At 28.6% G+C, this 17,026-nt stretch overlaps 2 protein-coding genes across 2 annotated transcripts; one reads left to right on the plus strand and one right to left on the minus strand.

The window, feature by feature from the left end:
• Window positions 1-438: 438 nt before the first annotated feature.
• Window positions 439-1,111, minus strand: LOC103310742 (ubiquitin; the record flags this gene model as incomplete). The annotated part of the gene is given in 2 exon segments (XM_008189992.3): window positions 439-545; window positions 738-1,111. A coding segment is annotated over 1 exon segment (103 nt), but the record flags the coding sequence as incomplete, so codon positions are not given.
• A 532-nt stretch (window positions 1,112-1,643) lies between these two features.
• Window positions 1,644-5,979, plus strand: Sep15 (15 kDa selenoprotein-like). Its single transcript, NM_001162043.2, is given in 5 exon segments — window positions 1,644-1,907; window positions 2,001-2,119; window positions 3,124-3,236; window positions 4,567-4,676; window positions 5,561-5,979. Coding segments are annotated over 5 exon segments (483 nt in total). The 5' UTR covers window positions 1,644-1,865; the 3' UTR covers window positions 5,660-5,979.
• Window positions 5,980-17,026: the final 11,047 nt, after the last annotated feature.

The raw sequence follows: 17,026 nt of genomic DNA on the forward strand, positions 1-17,026 counted from the left end.
TTTTATAAGGGGTCAATTCACTCTAATTTTTAAGCATAACAGAGCTACACGTGTTCTTCTTTGCATATAATTTGCTATGTTACGCATTTATAAGACGGAGACAACACATGCAGGTATCACATCCTCTTAACAAAGCATATCAATATAAAAACAGATAAGTTACCAAAACACAACAGACATAAACAAAGTGTTTTTACCAAATTAAATAGTCGTTGTACTTACAATTGTGTAATATGTTATCAATATTCATATTAAATTGTAATATACTTTCACATATTTCTATGTAATAACAGTAGTGTTCAGAAGCAATAAAAAAAAATTATATAAGTGGAACAATTCCATAGCAGGGAGATATATTTTGATCAATTGAATTTTATTAGTACCGGGATCACAATGCACGAGTAGTATCTTTTAATTGTATAATATTGTAGTATTTACCTTCTTTATCTTGAATTTTGGATTTCACATTTTCAATTGAATCCGACGACTCTACTTCGAGAGTGATCGTTTTCCCAGTCAACGTCTTCACGAAGATCTGCATTTTGCTAAAAATCAATAATTATGGTAAATTACCTGAAGAAAACTATTTTTCTTAGCAATATACGAGTTTAAAATAAAAAAGGACACGTGGTTGTAGTTTATGTCGTTATAATTCAATGATTCAATATCTGTTTGATAAACACATGATGTATCATGAAAAATATAATCAACATATAGTTAGAGTTCGTAAAAATTACCTTTTTCTTCTATCCGCCAAGTTATATCGATATTCTTATGGTCCGAAATATCCACCTAAAATGGAAACTTCAAACTAGAAAATGAATAATAAGCAACATGCATAAAATATTAAGTATGTATCGAGTTTGATAATTTCTAATCATTAAATGTACAATGTTCGGGCTGCTGAGGGGTCGAAGGGATTTATTAAATGTTTGAGGTTATTTATCAAAGAACTTGTAATCTTCATTTGGATGTTCTTTATGATTTCCTTTTGATCACCCGTTCCTGTCGTTCGTGATCCTGGCCTTAGAATATTCTATGTCCTGGCATATTACTAACAAAATAGAAAACTGGTTAATGGTTAATTATTATATATTTCAATCATGCTATTTACTAATTAATTTAATTTAAATGAATAGCAATCTTGCCTATTAGTTAGATAGTAATAATTATAATATTTTGGTCTTCTGGGACGGATCACTTTTGTTCCATGGACCTTTTGTTCCACAATTTTTTGTTCCAAGTCAACCACGGACTAAGTTATATTCACAGATATGTATAATAACTAGATACCCGACTCCATATAGAACAACATTATTAAATTATGATGCCCGACGCCATTTGCAACCTCGGCAATGTTTACATTTATTCATATACATATTTACTTATATATACATATATACTGATAATACTATTTTGCCCTAGTTGTAAATGGCTGCCAGCGTCATTGATAAGAAGAAGTCGGGTATCTAGTTATTATACATTATCTGTGGTTATATTTTAATCCGTGTCACGGCTATAGATAGTACTATCTTTAATCGTGGTATAGACAGACCCATATTTACTGCGGCCAATCAGAATACAAAAAAAAGCACACGACACGATAGATGATAAGTCCGACCCTGATAGAAAATGATAACCATAGCGTAAACAAAATACAGAAATCTATTTGATCAAATATAAATTCTAATTTTTTTTAAATATATTCTTGTAAGTTGTAACAAATTAAATACAAATTGGCTCTGAATTAAAAATATTAAATTCATAAAAAAATTGTTATAGTTTAATAGTTAGCAGAGTAAATTTTCATTTCTGATGCAATTTGTTTCAAAATATTTAATATCTACTTAAAAGCTACGTCCAAAATGCAGAAGAAACTTTTAATAATTCCACTATTAATGTTATTTGTATGTCTTACAAATATATTTAACGATACATTTTTTTTCTTTAAATTATTATTTTTTAAATAATTAACCATAATAAATGTGTGTCTATGACAGGGGAACAGATGTAATGGAGATTATACGACTAATGAATGTTCATTACTGGGTTTCAATAAAGCAAATCTTTTGTGTTCATCTTGCGATCAGCTTAAAAAGTTCCAACTGACATCATTAAGGTATAAATATTATTTTAAGACTACGGTTAAGATGTTTCCAGCTTAAATATGTATTTAAGTTTAAAACAATATAAACTGGTATTATAATGTAGAATTTATTAATAAATTAAACTTTTAAAAGAGTAAATAACATATTTGTAGGTTAGAAACAAAACAATTACAAAACAAAATATAAATGCAAAGCAATTCATTTTAATAGGTAATTAAGAAATTAAATGAATGTTAGATTTTTGTCACTTAAAAGTTAAGATATACCTACCCTAAATTTTAAATTAAAATCTCGGAATTAGTGTAACCTTTAGGTTGTTGAAAAAAATTCTACTTTAAAAAAATAAAATAATTAAAAATATGAAATTGTATGTTATGTAGAAGAAAAAAAGTATTATGTGCAGTACGTAGGTATGTTTATAACTTTTAAATTAAAAATTAAAATAGTAATAATTCATAACCAAAGGTAGTTTTCGTTTGAAATATAAAAATTATGGTACACATCGCATATGATTAAAATGTTAAAAAAAATTAAAAATCACAAAAAAAATATAAACTTCTATACCTATTCTATTTCATAAACATTAAATAGGATGGACATTGTTTTAAAAATTAAGTGGATGTTGTAATTGCATGTGTTAATTTTCACAAATAATGTATGATAATATTATAAAATGATCATTATTATTTATATTATTACAATTTAAAAAAAAAAAGTGTTCCGAAAACCATATTATATCGGAAAAAATATCATTTAGTTTTTGTAACAGTTGCCAAGTGTCAAGATGAACTGGACGTTTAATAAATAATCTATTCTGAAAGTAAAATATACTATGTTGTGCGTTTGTAAGCCATGTAAGGTGTAAACAACAAATGCTGGTATAGGTAACATAACATTAATGTATTAATTAACATATTAACATAATATTATATACTTAAGAATATTTGTATTCTTTGCTATGATTAGAATTAGATTCAAATATAAAATAAATTAAAATTATTGTTTTTTATTACAGAGAACACTGCACAAACTGTTGTCAAATTGATGAAGAAAAATCTATTAAAGTATATGCAAAAGCCAGATTGGAAGTCTGTACTTGTAAATTTGGTGCTTATCCTCAGATACAAGGTATATGATCAAATTTAATTTTAAATTGATGTAATTTATCATATAATATATGAATATTTTTTTTATTAACGTCACAATTTATTTACACATTTATAATATAGTGTTTCAAACGTATGGGGTAAGACATTAAAAGTTGTCAATGTAAAATATAAAATAAGAAGGGTCAGATTAATTGGTAGAAAGTCATAGTGCATGAGATCTCCACAAAGTAATATTTTCTTTGCTTAGCTATCCACAAATTAAAATAAAAATAATTTTGATTTGTTATATAGTTGAAACTATAAAACATTATCATACTATGTCATCATCAATCTTTTAGGAAAACTATGGATTAAATTAGGATTTTAGTGTTAAATTTGACAAGTCACTTAATAATACTAAGTACAATATAACATAAATTATCCAAAAAATGTAATATTATAATTTATGTTACTTTACTGATGACTTACTATTCATATTAATATGTTGAAGTAAAATTACTTTGACAAATATTTTTAGGGGGTTAACAAATATTATTATTTACTAAAGATGTAAGGCAATCAAAAATAGTCAGTTGATGTGGAACTTGGTGATAATACATAAAAATTATTGTAAGATAATTTATTATATTCTATCTAAGTTAAATTGTATTATATATCATTAAAAATATAATTTCATTATTCTAACCAATACAATATACCTCTCATATTTTGAATTATAATTTTAAGTTTTTGTGTTAGTCATTAATAATTATGAGTTTTAGGTATTAGGTGTATTTTATAATATTGGCAAATAAACATTATCATCTTATTAATTAAAAATTAATTTTATTGTGTGTCATCAATCATAATACCATTTTGTTGCTTGTACAACATATTAATGTTGTACTTATATATTTTTAGTTATTATTACAATTTTTTTTTTGAGATATTGGAGGTTGGTAGTTGATTTGGAGAAATACTTGGTTCTATCAATTTAAATTCTTTTTTGTTATTTTTTTAATAGATAATTTTAGTTTTTGCTAAGTTAATTATCATTATTTAAATTTTGAATAACTTTTATTTTTTTGTTATTTAACAAATTTAACCTGCAATTAGACTAACAAAATGAAGAAAAATAAAATTGAATGATTTAAGCTATGTAAACTTTTAAATTATGTTCAAAATAATAATCGTAACTTGTCACATTCATACCATTGAAAAGAAATATTATTTTAACGTATTTTTTTTTTAAATGAGATTTTTATTGATAGTTTATTTTTAAACATTATCCAATTTAAATAAGTAATAACTGTATAATATTATATAAAAAGTGCCTACTGTACAAATTATATAATTTTGTTATGTTTTAGCGTTTATAAAAAGCGATCGTCCCAACAAGTACCCTAACTTGACGATCAGATATGTACGTGGGTTAGATCCATTAATTAAGCTCATGGACAGCAGTGGAAATGTGCAAGAGGTATAAATTCTTTAAAATCATTATAACCTATAATTTATAGTCATAGATGATATAGATCACAAAAACTTACTTATATTATATTATTTGGTATTACTAATACGAGATATGAGTTCTTCGTGAGCTGTTAAGAGGATGTGATACCCGCATGTGTTGCCACTGTCTTACAGGTGTGGAATTAATATGGAAAATTGTATGCTCAGCAAAACACGTGTAGCTCCGCTAATTTAAAAATTAGAGTGAATTGACCTCTTATCAAATCTAAAGGCAAGATAATTTTATTTATAATCTAGGCAATTTTATGGGCTTTTTATTATTTGTTAATTTTAAAGCGAGTTATGAGTATTTTAAAATGGTAAATTGTTTATACATTTTAATATACTCATAACTTGACTTAAAATAAAAATATAATAAAAAGCCCACGAGGTTGCCTAGATAATGAGTTTACCTTTAGATTTTATAAGAAGTCAATTCACTCTAATTTTTAAATTAACAGAGTTATATGTGTTAAGCTGAGCGTAAAATGTGTTATGCTACGCACTAGTAAGACGGGTATTCACGTCTTCTTAAATAATAATTTTTGTACAGATTCGAAATCAAGATAACCTATTTTAGGTACATTTTAATATATCTCATACATTTATATTTATGTAATAAACAATTTGAACATTAAAAAAAAAAATCATCAACTCATTATTATATATCAACGCATTTCTATGAAATTACCGTGTAATACTTATATTATATTATATTTTAATACTTCTATTATATCAAAGTGACATTGAGCTTATATTGCTTATACAATATACATTATATACTCAATACCTGTACCACGAATTAAGATATCTTAATTCGTGTCCTGTACTAACTCAATATTTAATTTATAGGTCTTGGCAATCGAACGATGGGATACCGATACAGTGGATGAATTCTTGAGCACTCATTTAGAACGCATCGAAGACGATTATCGATCAAACCTGGTGTAAACGATTGAATGAATGCTATTATTTTAAACAACTATTATTTTTGAACGCGTTTTCATTTAATTTATGCACACTATAAATTGTATAATGTTAATAATATTCGGGTCCAAGTGTCATAATTATTATTACATACGATTTTGGATGCACGCGTGCAGTGAGATTGTCTCACTATCCCTTTATAAGAATTTCATATTATACGAATACAGAATAATATAACTTCGTGTACTTTGCTGCAATGAATTATTATTGTTTTGTAAGTGTAAGGAGAGAGCGTGAACGCGATGTATTATACATTTATAAATATAATGTAATGTATGAAAATATGAAATGTTATACAAACGTATATACCTAGATTAGAATAATAATAACAATAGGTATAATAATATGTGCCTACCACTGTGATTTATATCACGACAACGGCGTTGGCGTCCGCTCAATAATTAAATGGAAATTCTATTATCTTGCTTGAACAACCAAACACGAGCGTTATTATCACCAAGACAAAAGTGTTATGAAATCAGAGTTATTTTTATACAAATTAAGAATATTACGATTGATAAAAGACAACAGAGTGTCAGAGTCCATTTAGGGCCCTAGTATATACCTTTAATTAAATGTAGGTATGTAGTCACTAGTCAGTGCCGCAACTACACCAATTTGGGCCCGTGTGTAAATAAAATGAATGGCCCCCTCTCCTCACTCTTGAAAATTGAAAAATTAATTTTTCCAAATTTGAAAATATACTTTGGAATTTTGAGTTTTTACTCATACAAAATAAGGTTAACATAATCGAAACACGTATAGGTAGGTACCTATGTATTTACAAATAAATAAATGTAATAATTTGTAGCCTTTTTTATTCATTTTAAATATAAATAATTATTAAATAACAAATAAATTGAACATACCATACATTAACAGTCAACAAAAATAAATACTGAAAGATTCATTTTTCTTGCCTTTTTGTTTACAAAATTGTCAATTATATTTTCTATGTTAATATCATTTGTTTGTTGTCTTTCAATATTGAGCAAAGTTATGAAAATCTTGAAAGTCTTATTTTTAATCTTAGTTTAATCTATATTTTTAGTCTTATTATTCTATTTTTAATTTCGGTTATACAACTTATACAGGCTGCAAAAGAAACGATGTATTGTTGTGTACAAAACAAAACCGATCTATTGTTCAATCTTTATTAATAACTATTATTATAACAAAATGGTTTTATTTTTTTCTTTCTATATAATATTTTTAAATGTTTATCTTTTGGCCCCCCATTATGGGTTGGGCCCTGGGCCCGTGTGTTTTTGACACCCGGTTATTGCGGCACTGTAGGTAGTGCGTTTTTATTTTCAAATCAATTTCCAACAAATATGTTAAAACATACTTTATTTAAAATTTTTATATTCACTAAATAAAATTATATTTAGTAATATAGTATTTATATATTTTTCAATAGTATTATAATATTGCACATTTCAATTTGTACGAAACTGAATAAAATAAACAAATATGTAATTTAAAATAAACGAAAACATCTGGACAATGGACATCAGCAATTCAACAAGACAAAAATAATCCATAATTATTATTTTTAACGATTCTGAAAATTTTAATTGTATAAACACATTACATCTAGGTACTAACTACAAGGTAGGTACCAGTGGAAGCTCCAGGAGTGGGGCAATGCTAGGGGCCGCGCCGCTCCCAAGCTGTATTTCTAAAAAATTTTATACTGTTAAAAACAAAATCAAAATTGCCAGAAAATATGATTTTCCCCTCGCCCCACCAATACATTCATTGGAGCATGTGCGTGCTCAAGGGATGTTTTTAGGGTTTAACCCCCCCTCCTCCTATGGACACTTTATGAATGTAATATATGTACTTACAATTTACATATAATAATTATAATAATTTATTGGGAACAAATCTAACTTAGCACCCACGCTAATTTATCAATTTTTTTTCTCGGAAACCCATGTATATTACGAGTTAATAAGAACGATGTTGCAAAAATTATTTGCCGAAAATCATTAGTTTTTAAGTTATGGCCTTACAAAATTCACGATTTTCGGTGTTTTAGGCAATTGTTGTTACAACTCAATATTTTACCGCCCGTTTGGAACTGTTCTGTTTTATAATTTTCATATACATTGTATAGGTACACCCGGCGTGGTCACTTGCTCTCTGCGCTCACTCGTACAATTAAACATTTAAATTGAAAACATCCCTCGACTTGTTATGTAAAACCACCAGGGGTGGGTATCAGAATTATTTTTACGTCATAATTTTTATAACGCTGATTTACCTAGGTTTCAAAAAAAATTTAAAAATTCGTTAACACAAAACTTTTTAACAAATATTTTGTTTGAAAAAAATTTTCAACCAACCACTTGGACATATGACATACCTATAGGAGGTCCCGGTGGCCCCGTCCTAAACTCGCCACTGTATAGTCTATAATATACCTAGTTAACATCTATCCTGGGCGGTAAATATATAAGGACACGAAGAATAATTCGTGGTGCTAATCTCACTACACGCCAGAGAAGGGATTTAATATTTTATAATTTTTGAGTCAAACAATCGTTGTATCTAGGTGTTGCCTATCACCCATACTTATTATACGTTATAATATAGCTATATAGATAATACATTTAAATTCAATTTTTACGTCTATCGCTTGGAATGTCTTCATTCTTCACAGTGTAATAAATGTAATAACGATGCAATCGATTTTATATCGTGGGGATTTTAAATAACGTATTTTACATCTATACTTAAAAGTTTCTCATCTTCGTTATTTTAATGTCGCAATGTAGACGACTAAATTCATAATTTGAACATCGTGGGAAACAATTAAACAAAATAAACGGATTTTTAATGATGAATTCAAATCGTTCTTATGGAATTACGCAATTATGCCTTATGCATATCTATTATTTTCTAGATAGGTATATATATTATATAACATTATTATGACATTATGTTTATATTAGATTTCTTTTTCAGTTTTTCACAAACAATAAGTAGGTAAGTATTTATATTGATGCAACTCGGGCAGAGCTTTGATCACTGCACCTATCGAATAAAAAATGTCTTATTCTAAAATAGTGAAATATTCTATTTTATTTGATTTTATCGCCTTTAAGATAGAGTAGGTACTATGTAGGTAGGTATACGTTTAAAAAGACATATACGGAGTAAACACAATTACATCTATCGGTATGTGCACCATAAGTCGAGACGCGAGTGGCGTATACGCCACACACGTACCTACCTACGTATGGCGTGCGTCTTTTGTATAACATATATATAATAAATTGTACACTATATTTATTTATATGTTGGAATAACTGAACCTATGTATAATACATAATATTATGATGTTTATGTAATACTATTGTCATCGACCGGTTGTATAACCAAAATCATACATTACATTTTTCCGTCTTGGCGGCGGACAAGCCTGTACTTAAAAAAATAATGTTCTGTCAATCATAATAAACATAATATTATAGTGGGTACCTACGAAAGTACGAACTATGGAGTACCGTATTTATTAAGTTTTAAGTGGTTGCGTGGACAATGGACATGGATTTTGAACGGTGGAGAGAAAGGGCACCAATTATGAAAATCTAGACAATACTGCGAAAAGCTAATAGTTTCTTAATAATATATTCATGTTTATCGTAATAATTTTAAGTCTAATGATCATAATATTATAATATAGAGTATAGATTATTACATTTTTTATTAATTTTATATAAATTACCAATCTCGTTATAAAATTAAAAAAGTGTAAAAGATACCATATGATATGGAGGAGGATGCTAAGGATCGTAGTAAGTGGAAATTGAGGACCAGGGTGGGTGACCCCAAATAGTTGGGAGAGAAGGTAAAGGAAAAGAAGAAGATAAGATACCATATTATACATTTTTAGGTCCACAGTATTTTTTTCCGATAATCGGAATTGGTTCCCGAGTTGTTACGAAGGATATATCCGAATCCCTAATTGGTTCCAAATTATTTTAAAACCATTATCAATTTTCATTTTCATTTTATACAGATTTAGGAATTTCTATATATTAAGCAGGTATAGTCAAAAACTTTGATTTTGTTTCAAATAATAGGTATAGGTCATAATGTTTTTTAATTTTTCTTTTTAATTAAAAATATAAAATCAATAATTATAATTACCTATACTAAACATATAATTTTTCTATGTTTTTTTTAATAGGTATTTTCTTTTATTGAGATAAAAATGTATAACAAATATTAGTTATAAATTACAATCTATTAATTTCATTTTATTTAAATTTGTCCATTTCTGTTTTTAGGTACATAATATTTCTTTACTTTTAGTCTTATGGTTCTGTTGTGTGTCTATATTTTGTAGCTTTATATTATAATGTATCAATTTGAAAGTCTTTATTGGGAACCAATTCGGATGGGTGCCGCCTAGAATATCGGTAATCAATTCGGATAAAGCCATTTTTTCAAAATATATAACATTAGATCTGACTCCTTTGTACGCTCCTGATCACCAATTACAAAATATCTGAATCGCCTTTTTTAACGTTACTGGATTTACGGCTGACTTACAGAGACACGTCTCTACTCCCTTCGAGTGACGCCAGACGCGGACTTCTCCATTTCTTTGTTGCCTAATATATATTATCATCTACAACCATTGCTCTGCATGGTTGTTACGGGACGCAGTTCTATTTTTGGATGGTATAGTTGTTTGTCATCTGATAGCGCAGTGCGATAGGTAGTTAAAAACGAGTTTGTGTGGAGTTTATAGTATTAATGTATCTTAATATAATATATAATTACTTATCCAAAGTTCAGCTTTATTACCTAGTTATAGTAGTGTAAATCGTATTATAACCTATATTGTATAAAATAAAATAAGAACCTACGAAATAATTAGAGGGAGTGGCGCAAATAGGGTTGGGGGGGGGCTGGGGGGCTTAGCCCCCTCAAAATATAATAGTATACCATTCTTAAAAGTATTTACCTATAAATTATAATTTAAAAAAAAAATGTGTTGGGGCTTGAGCCCTCCCTAAACATTTTTCCTATTTGTGCCGCTGAGGTACAGTCACACTTTTTATTGGCTGGGGGGGGGGGGATATTTTTCCATACCAGAGTCATTTCTACAATTCACCCTAACCATTAAATACAATACTCAAAATGTATCAATGAATACCTAAAATGTTACCTATATATTAAATATGAAATTTGAGCTAGGTGACCATAGGCGCGACTAGGGTTAAAATTCTGGGATGGCTGCATGGGTACAGCCCACTTAACAAAACTATTAATTTAAAATAACCCATAGACGGCTTATATCTAAATCAATAATGAATATTTTTGGGCGTGGAGGGTTAAATCTTAGTCAGGGCTACTCTGGTGATCACGGTGGTGGCTTAGGACCATTGCAATATTTTAAACTGCACAATATTATTATATGACGTCTATGATGCAGTCGGCGCGCCACGTTGGTCACATTACCAATTGGTTCCGTTTCGTTTAAAACGAAATAATAAATCACGACGTCACTGTGGCCGGCAGACGACGTCGATCCCTATTAGTCTTCGTTATTATTGTCGTTGCGTATTACCGGAATAATATTATATTATTTTCACCGTTTCTCAGAATCGGATGTCGGCGTTGTGTCTGTATTGTATAGTGTAGCATACCTATAATACACACAGGTTATGGGCTAAGTCATGGTTGAAATATACAAGGTTATTGCATATATACCCCTTCTCAATCAAATATTTGATGATAAAAACAAAAATGGCAGCGTAAAGGGAGCCAATAATAAACAAGTATGTAAGCGCGGGATTTTGAATTTGTTACAGCTTTTGTTTTCGTATTTTTAATGATAAGAAAACTGATATTTGTGATATCCCTTTACGCAGCCATTTTGTTTCTTATGATAACAATCTGAGTCGATATGCAATATCCCGTATATTTCAACCCTGGGCTAAGTAATGTTTATTGCGCACTTCTACACTAGCACGTGACAACTACACTACCCCTCCGTTCCTCACACAGCAAAATATGATTTAATTAATAATTATTATGTTATCGTTATGTTGTATTACTGTTATCACTTATCGTAACGCTGGCTAACTTTGCTTAGATTCCATAAACTAAGTAACCACATTCCTACAGAGTTTACCTGATGCCATTGGCGCAACTAAGGGGCTGAACTAAGAGGACTTGTGCAGTTATGAACCCCCGAATTTAAAATGTGGTCCAGCAAAGAACAAATTACTTTTTTTATTATATTATATTGATTATTTTAAGTAAAAATTATCAATAAATACAAAAATGTACTTTACCGCTATTCTGTGTATCCTCGGAATATAATTAAGTACTTAGGTATTTCGGTACCTACTTAATATTTTCCCAACTATAACATGCTATTCTGAAATAATCTTTAGTTTAAGTATTTTTGTTGTATCGAGTAGAACACGGGTAGGTACATAGTTATTATTTATTTATGTAGCAATAATCATAATAAATAATAATATTATATTATAAACCAGAAAAAAACAAGACCACTTAGCATTTTTTTGAATTAAAGATTTACGAAATAACTTAAAACACAAGATAACGAAACTTTTCTATACCTATAGGCTATAGCAATTAGCAGGACGCAGGACGGCCGTCGGCCTATATGAATTTGAGCGCGTTTAGATTGTTTCTTTGTTTATAATTTGTTATAACTTATAAAACAAATAAACAGTTATATTGTGTTGGTAAAAAAAATATTATGTTTATTTTATGAAAGTGAATTATTTCAATAGTTGTGTTACTATTAATTCCTATTACATAGGTAATAATAATAATAATAATAATAATATTAAACAAACAATAAGACCTACCTATAGACCTACCTACTAAAATTATTTTTTAAAAAAAAAAACAAAAAAATACTTATCAAGTAATTGACGATATAGGTCTTCCAGTTTCAAACTGTTATACACCTAGTTGAAATCAGCCAGTGTTAAAAAGTTTTGGGTAATTGATAGAGAAGAGAGGACCACAACATGGTGAAGTCTGAACTAGCAATTATTTAAATAAATATAACTACTGTCTACTGGACTGCAGAAAAATCATGTTAAAATAGTTGTGATACCTAATTTTATTTTCCTGATCTGTTACTATTTCACTCGACATATCGAAGTATAGTAAATAAATATATATATGTATATTTGCAATTATTCTTAATATAAATATGTATACAGCGTTAATAGGGTCTGAGGTTTGGCAATTCCTTACAATTTGTGCACCCTCAAAAATATTGATTTAGTTGCGCTCATGCCTATTGTGGCTTATCTATGTTTAATAAGTAGTGACTTATATATTTTTATCAAGTTGCGGATAGCGGATATTTAAATATGAATATTGAATATACAAATACAACTAATAGCTATTATACCAGTAGTGTATGGCGTATTTAAGTATTTTTGTTAGTTTCACACTGCGATGTAATATACCTACAGCTTACCCTAGTGCTGGCCAAATATCTTCAACTATTTGTATATTTCGTTTTCGGCATACGCTATCGTGTATGCCGCAAGCGACAAACGTGGTAGGTATAATATATCACTATATCATATAATAGTTGTACATGTATTAATATATAGTAAGTATATACTTACGCCATATACGGCTATATTCGATGAAAAGAAACAAACCGACGTTTTTTACGGTTATTATTTTAATTTTCATACCCCATAACGGCCGTTGTTTGTTTACAGGTGTGTATAACACATGCAACAGTTAAAGACATTTTTATTTTCATTCCTGCTTATTACGCTGTATGAATTTTTTTTTATCCGGAAGCAGCAGACTGTAGCAGTACCGTTTATAATTTCTCCAAACTCAAGACAGTTATCAACTTGTAACAATATACTTTTGTTTGAATAGTCAAGAATCAAGATACTGTATGTACCTATACATAAATATACATTCTAAATACAAATATAATATCCACAGTGGGTCTGTGTAAATTTAACGTTACTTTAACAAATTTCCTTTTTTGTATTATTTATTTTTATCTCGAGCTTGAGCTCGTTTTATTGACGTGACAGTGGTTAATTAATAATTATTAAAGGGATAAATTGTGTAACCTATACGTCATGCACCATTGATTTAAAAAGTTGGAACACGTGTAACACCAGTACTGGGTTATCATATCATAATAATTTATAGTCTAAAACAATATATTTCCAGAGGTGTTATAGTATTTAGGATTGATAGATATTAAAGACACGAGATTACTCTATACCTACATTAGATTTTCACTTAATACATTTTTTATTTTTATTTTTAAATCCACAGACTTAATAAAAACGTAGTAAACTGAGTAAACTTTCTTGTAACCCATTTTATACATTCATAATTATATACAAATATTTAATAAGTTAAATGGTTATTGAATAACTGCGTTATTATAAAAAAGTTATTGAAAGAAAATAATTTTCTTTTTATTCTGTTTACTAAATTAATACTAATTATCTGTAGGAACTGAAATTGTTAGTAAATTATTATAGGTACAGTTTGACAGTTGACTGATGATGTATTAAGAGCTAGATGATGAGCTATATATAGATGTACGACTGGAATCATGGATTTTTAATTTTGGTTGGCTATAACCTATTTACCACCCATTTATAGGCTAAAAATTTGAACGGTTGTTATCAGAAAAAATCCTCTAAAATAACTAAGTTAGCGCAAATTAGTACTAATTACAATATTGTAAAGTTTTAACCAAAAAAAAAAAAATTAAAACTGATAATTTTAAATATATTAAAATATTACAATTTACTGACTTATTATATAATTTTCATCATTATTTAATACTATCAAAATTAAATTTTAGTACATGTATAGTTACATAATATAATTAATTTATATAAGTATTTTTGTAATGCAGAAAAAGATGGGTTCCATAATAATTGGTCTCCAAATATTTTGACGACAATTACTGTCAAATAATAATAATAAATGCTCAAAATAATGCCTGATGTTGATTTTGTGAAAATAAACATGGGATTACACAGTTCTACACTTCATTATAGGTACCTAAACTGCAATTTTAGGTTTAGCCTAATAGCACTAACTAGGCGAATGATCACGCTCGAATAAGAATAGACTATTTGCATACAGCCTTATTGGTATATGTCACATTGTAATTGTTAACTGGAATACAAAAATTATGCTAGATGTCATTGGCGAGTTTCGTCTAAAAAATAGAAAGTTGGATTTTTGCTATGGATGTTATTTTAATGACTATGATTTTGTATTTATATATATACATTTTATAGTATATAATATTTAAAATTTAAATGCCACATATATTTTTAAGAAGTATTATGTTATTTCACAATATTTAACCTCTATGGTATAAAGGGTTTAGTATAATTTGGAAATTAATTTACATTGATAAGTATTTAGTTTTAGTCATCACAATTCTTTAAGGTTAGATGGGTAGTTGAGAAGCGCGAAGTCTCCCCTTGTGTCAGTGAGCCTTGGATAAATATATAATTCTCAATGCATCAGTGTTGACCCACTACAATATTACACAGACACATGACATTGTCTGTCTGATATATGTTCGCTCCGTTTAACAGGGGTAGACTGGGCCAGTAAAAGCTTATTGAACTCCAAGTATAGAAGGCCTCACATTCAGGAAACTTCAGAGGAGCAATTAGTATTTTTACCATAAAAATAACATAATTCGAATTGTAATTACACCAATAATATATTATCAAGGAGTTTCGAATTATAGTATTCTATAGGTACAATTAGAAATTATTATCAAATTCAGAAATTACAGTTGAAGATAATAAAGATTTAAGAAATGCTACACAGAAGACGCAGAAACCAAAAACATACAAAACTCAGTTCTCACCATCTATATTTCTATGAGAATTAGACCCATTTTGACACGTTGCGAACTTGCGAACGTAGAATTAACGATCATCAGTTAAAAAATTTTTTTGTATACCTTGGAGCTAAATATGATAATTATAAATAAACATTCAACCTATCATGATTATTGTACTGAATTATTAAAGATGTATCATACCATATTATATGAAACCAAGACACCAAATGTGGTTTAACTCACCGTCATACTCAACGTCTACGGGCACACTTCAAACTAAACAGTACCTACCTAATTTGCTGCCCGTCAAGTGCTAGGGTGATCGGTTTTCGTACCAAATCATCAAAGAAAAAAAAATCACACAGCCACTCTTAAGTTCCGATCTTTTAGGGTGTTTTAATATATGAATCTGTCAGAAACTTATTATAATTAAATAAAATAATACATTTTATGTCACTATCGCCTCTCCGAAATAAGCGCCTAGGGGATGTCAGATTGACAATACGCACTATTTGTTTTCTCTCTCTAGTGAAACAGAGACAGAACGCATTCACGCAAAATAATTTTATTTTTATTTTTGTAATCATAGAGTAAAATTACCCATAAGAAAAATTATAGAGAATAATATTTTTGAGAATAAACATATCAATTTGTCTAAATATTGTCTCAAAATAATTTAAACATCATTTAAATTTACGACATTTTTTTTATTTATTTTTAAAGTGAAATACAAAGTCAAATAATAATAAAATATAAAATCGATACGTCGTTCCCTCAAAAATATTATTCTCTATCTTTTTTGTAATAGGTGACTTTACTCGGAGATTACTTAAACGCATAGAAAAAATGATTTTGCGTAAATGCGTTTTGTCTATATTGCGTGTGGGTCTGAGAGAGAAACAAATATTGCGCTGACATCCTCTTAATAGATAAAGATAATATTATTCAGTGGCGCCGAAGTCCATGGTGACGTCGGGCCGTGGCCCGACCTCTTTTTTAAAAAATGTGGCCGGCTGGCCATATTTTATTTACTTCACAACTTTAATATGAGCATGAGTATATTTAAACCGTGATTATGAATAAATGTAGAAGTTTTAAAATTGCCCGACCACATTTTAAAAACTTCGGCGCCACTGATATTATTATCTATATAATAAAAAAAAGTGGCCATTTCTCAAATAACGCAGTTTCTTGAAAACTACTACTCAGATTTTCTTGAAATTCAACATAGATATTCAGTTTGAGCTCATAAGTATCAGTCTGAAGTCAAAAATGGCCTAGGTATTTTTTAACGATCACCAGGGAGTCAGAAGTGTAAATTCATTGGTTCATAAAAGAAAAATAAAGAGTGGCCAATTAAAGGTCAAATTATAATTTATAATTGCCATAGCAACAAAATAACAGTAACAATTCATTTTTTTAGAAAAAATAAATCACCAATCTTTCATTGAATT

Source organism: Acyrthosiphon pisum, chromosome A3 (assembly GCF_005508785.2).
Source record: "Acyrthosiphon pisum isolate AL4f chromosome A3, pea_aphid_22Mar2018_4r6ur, whole genome shotgun sequence".
NCBI classification, from domain to species: Eukaryota; Metazoa; Arthropoda; class Insecta; order Hemiptera; family Aphididae; genus Acyrthosiphon; species Acyrthosiphon pisum.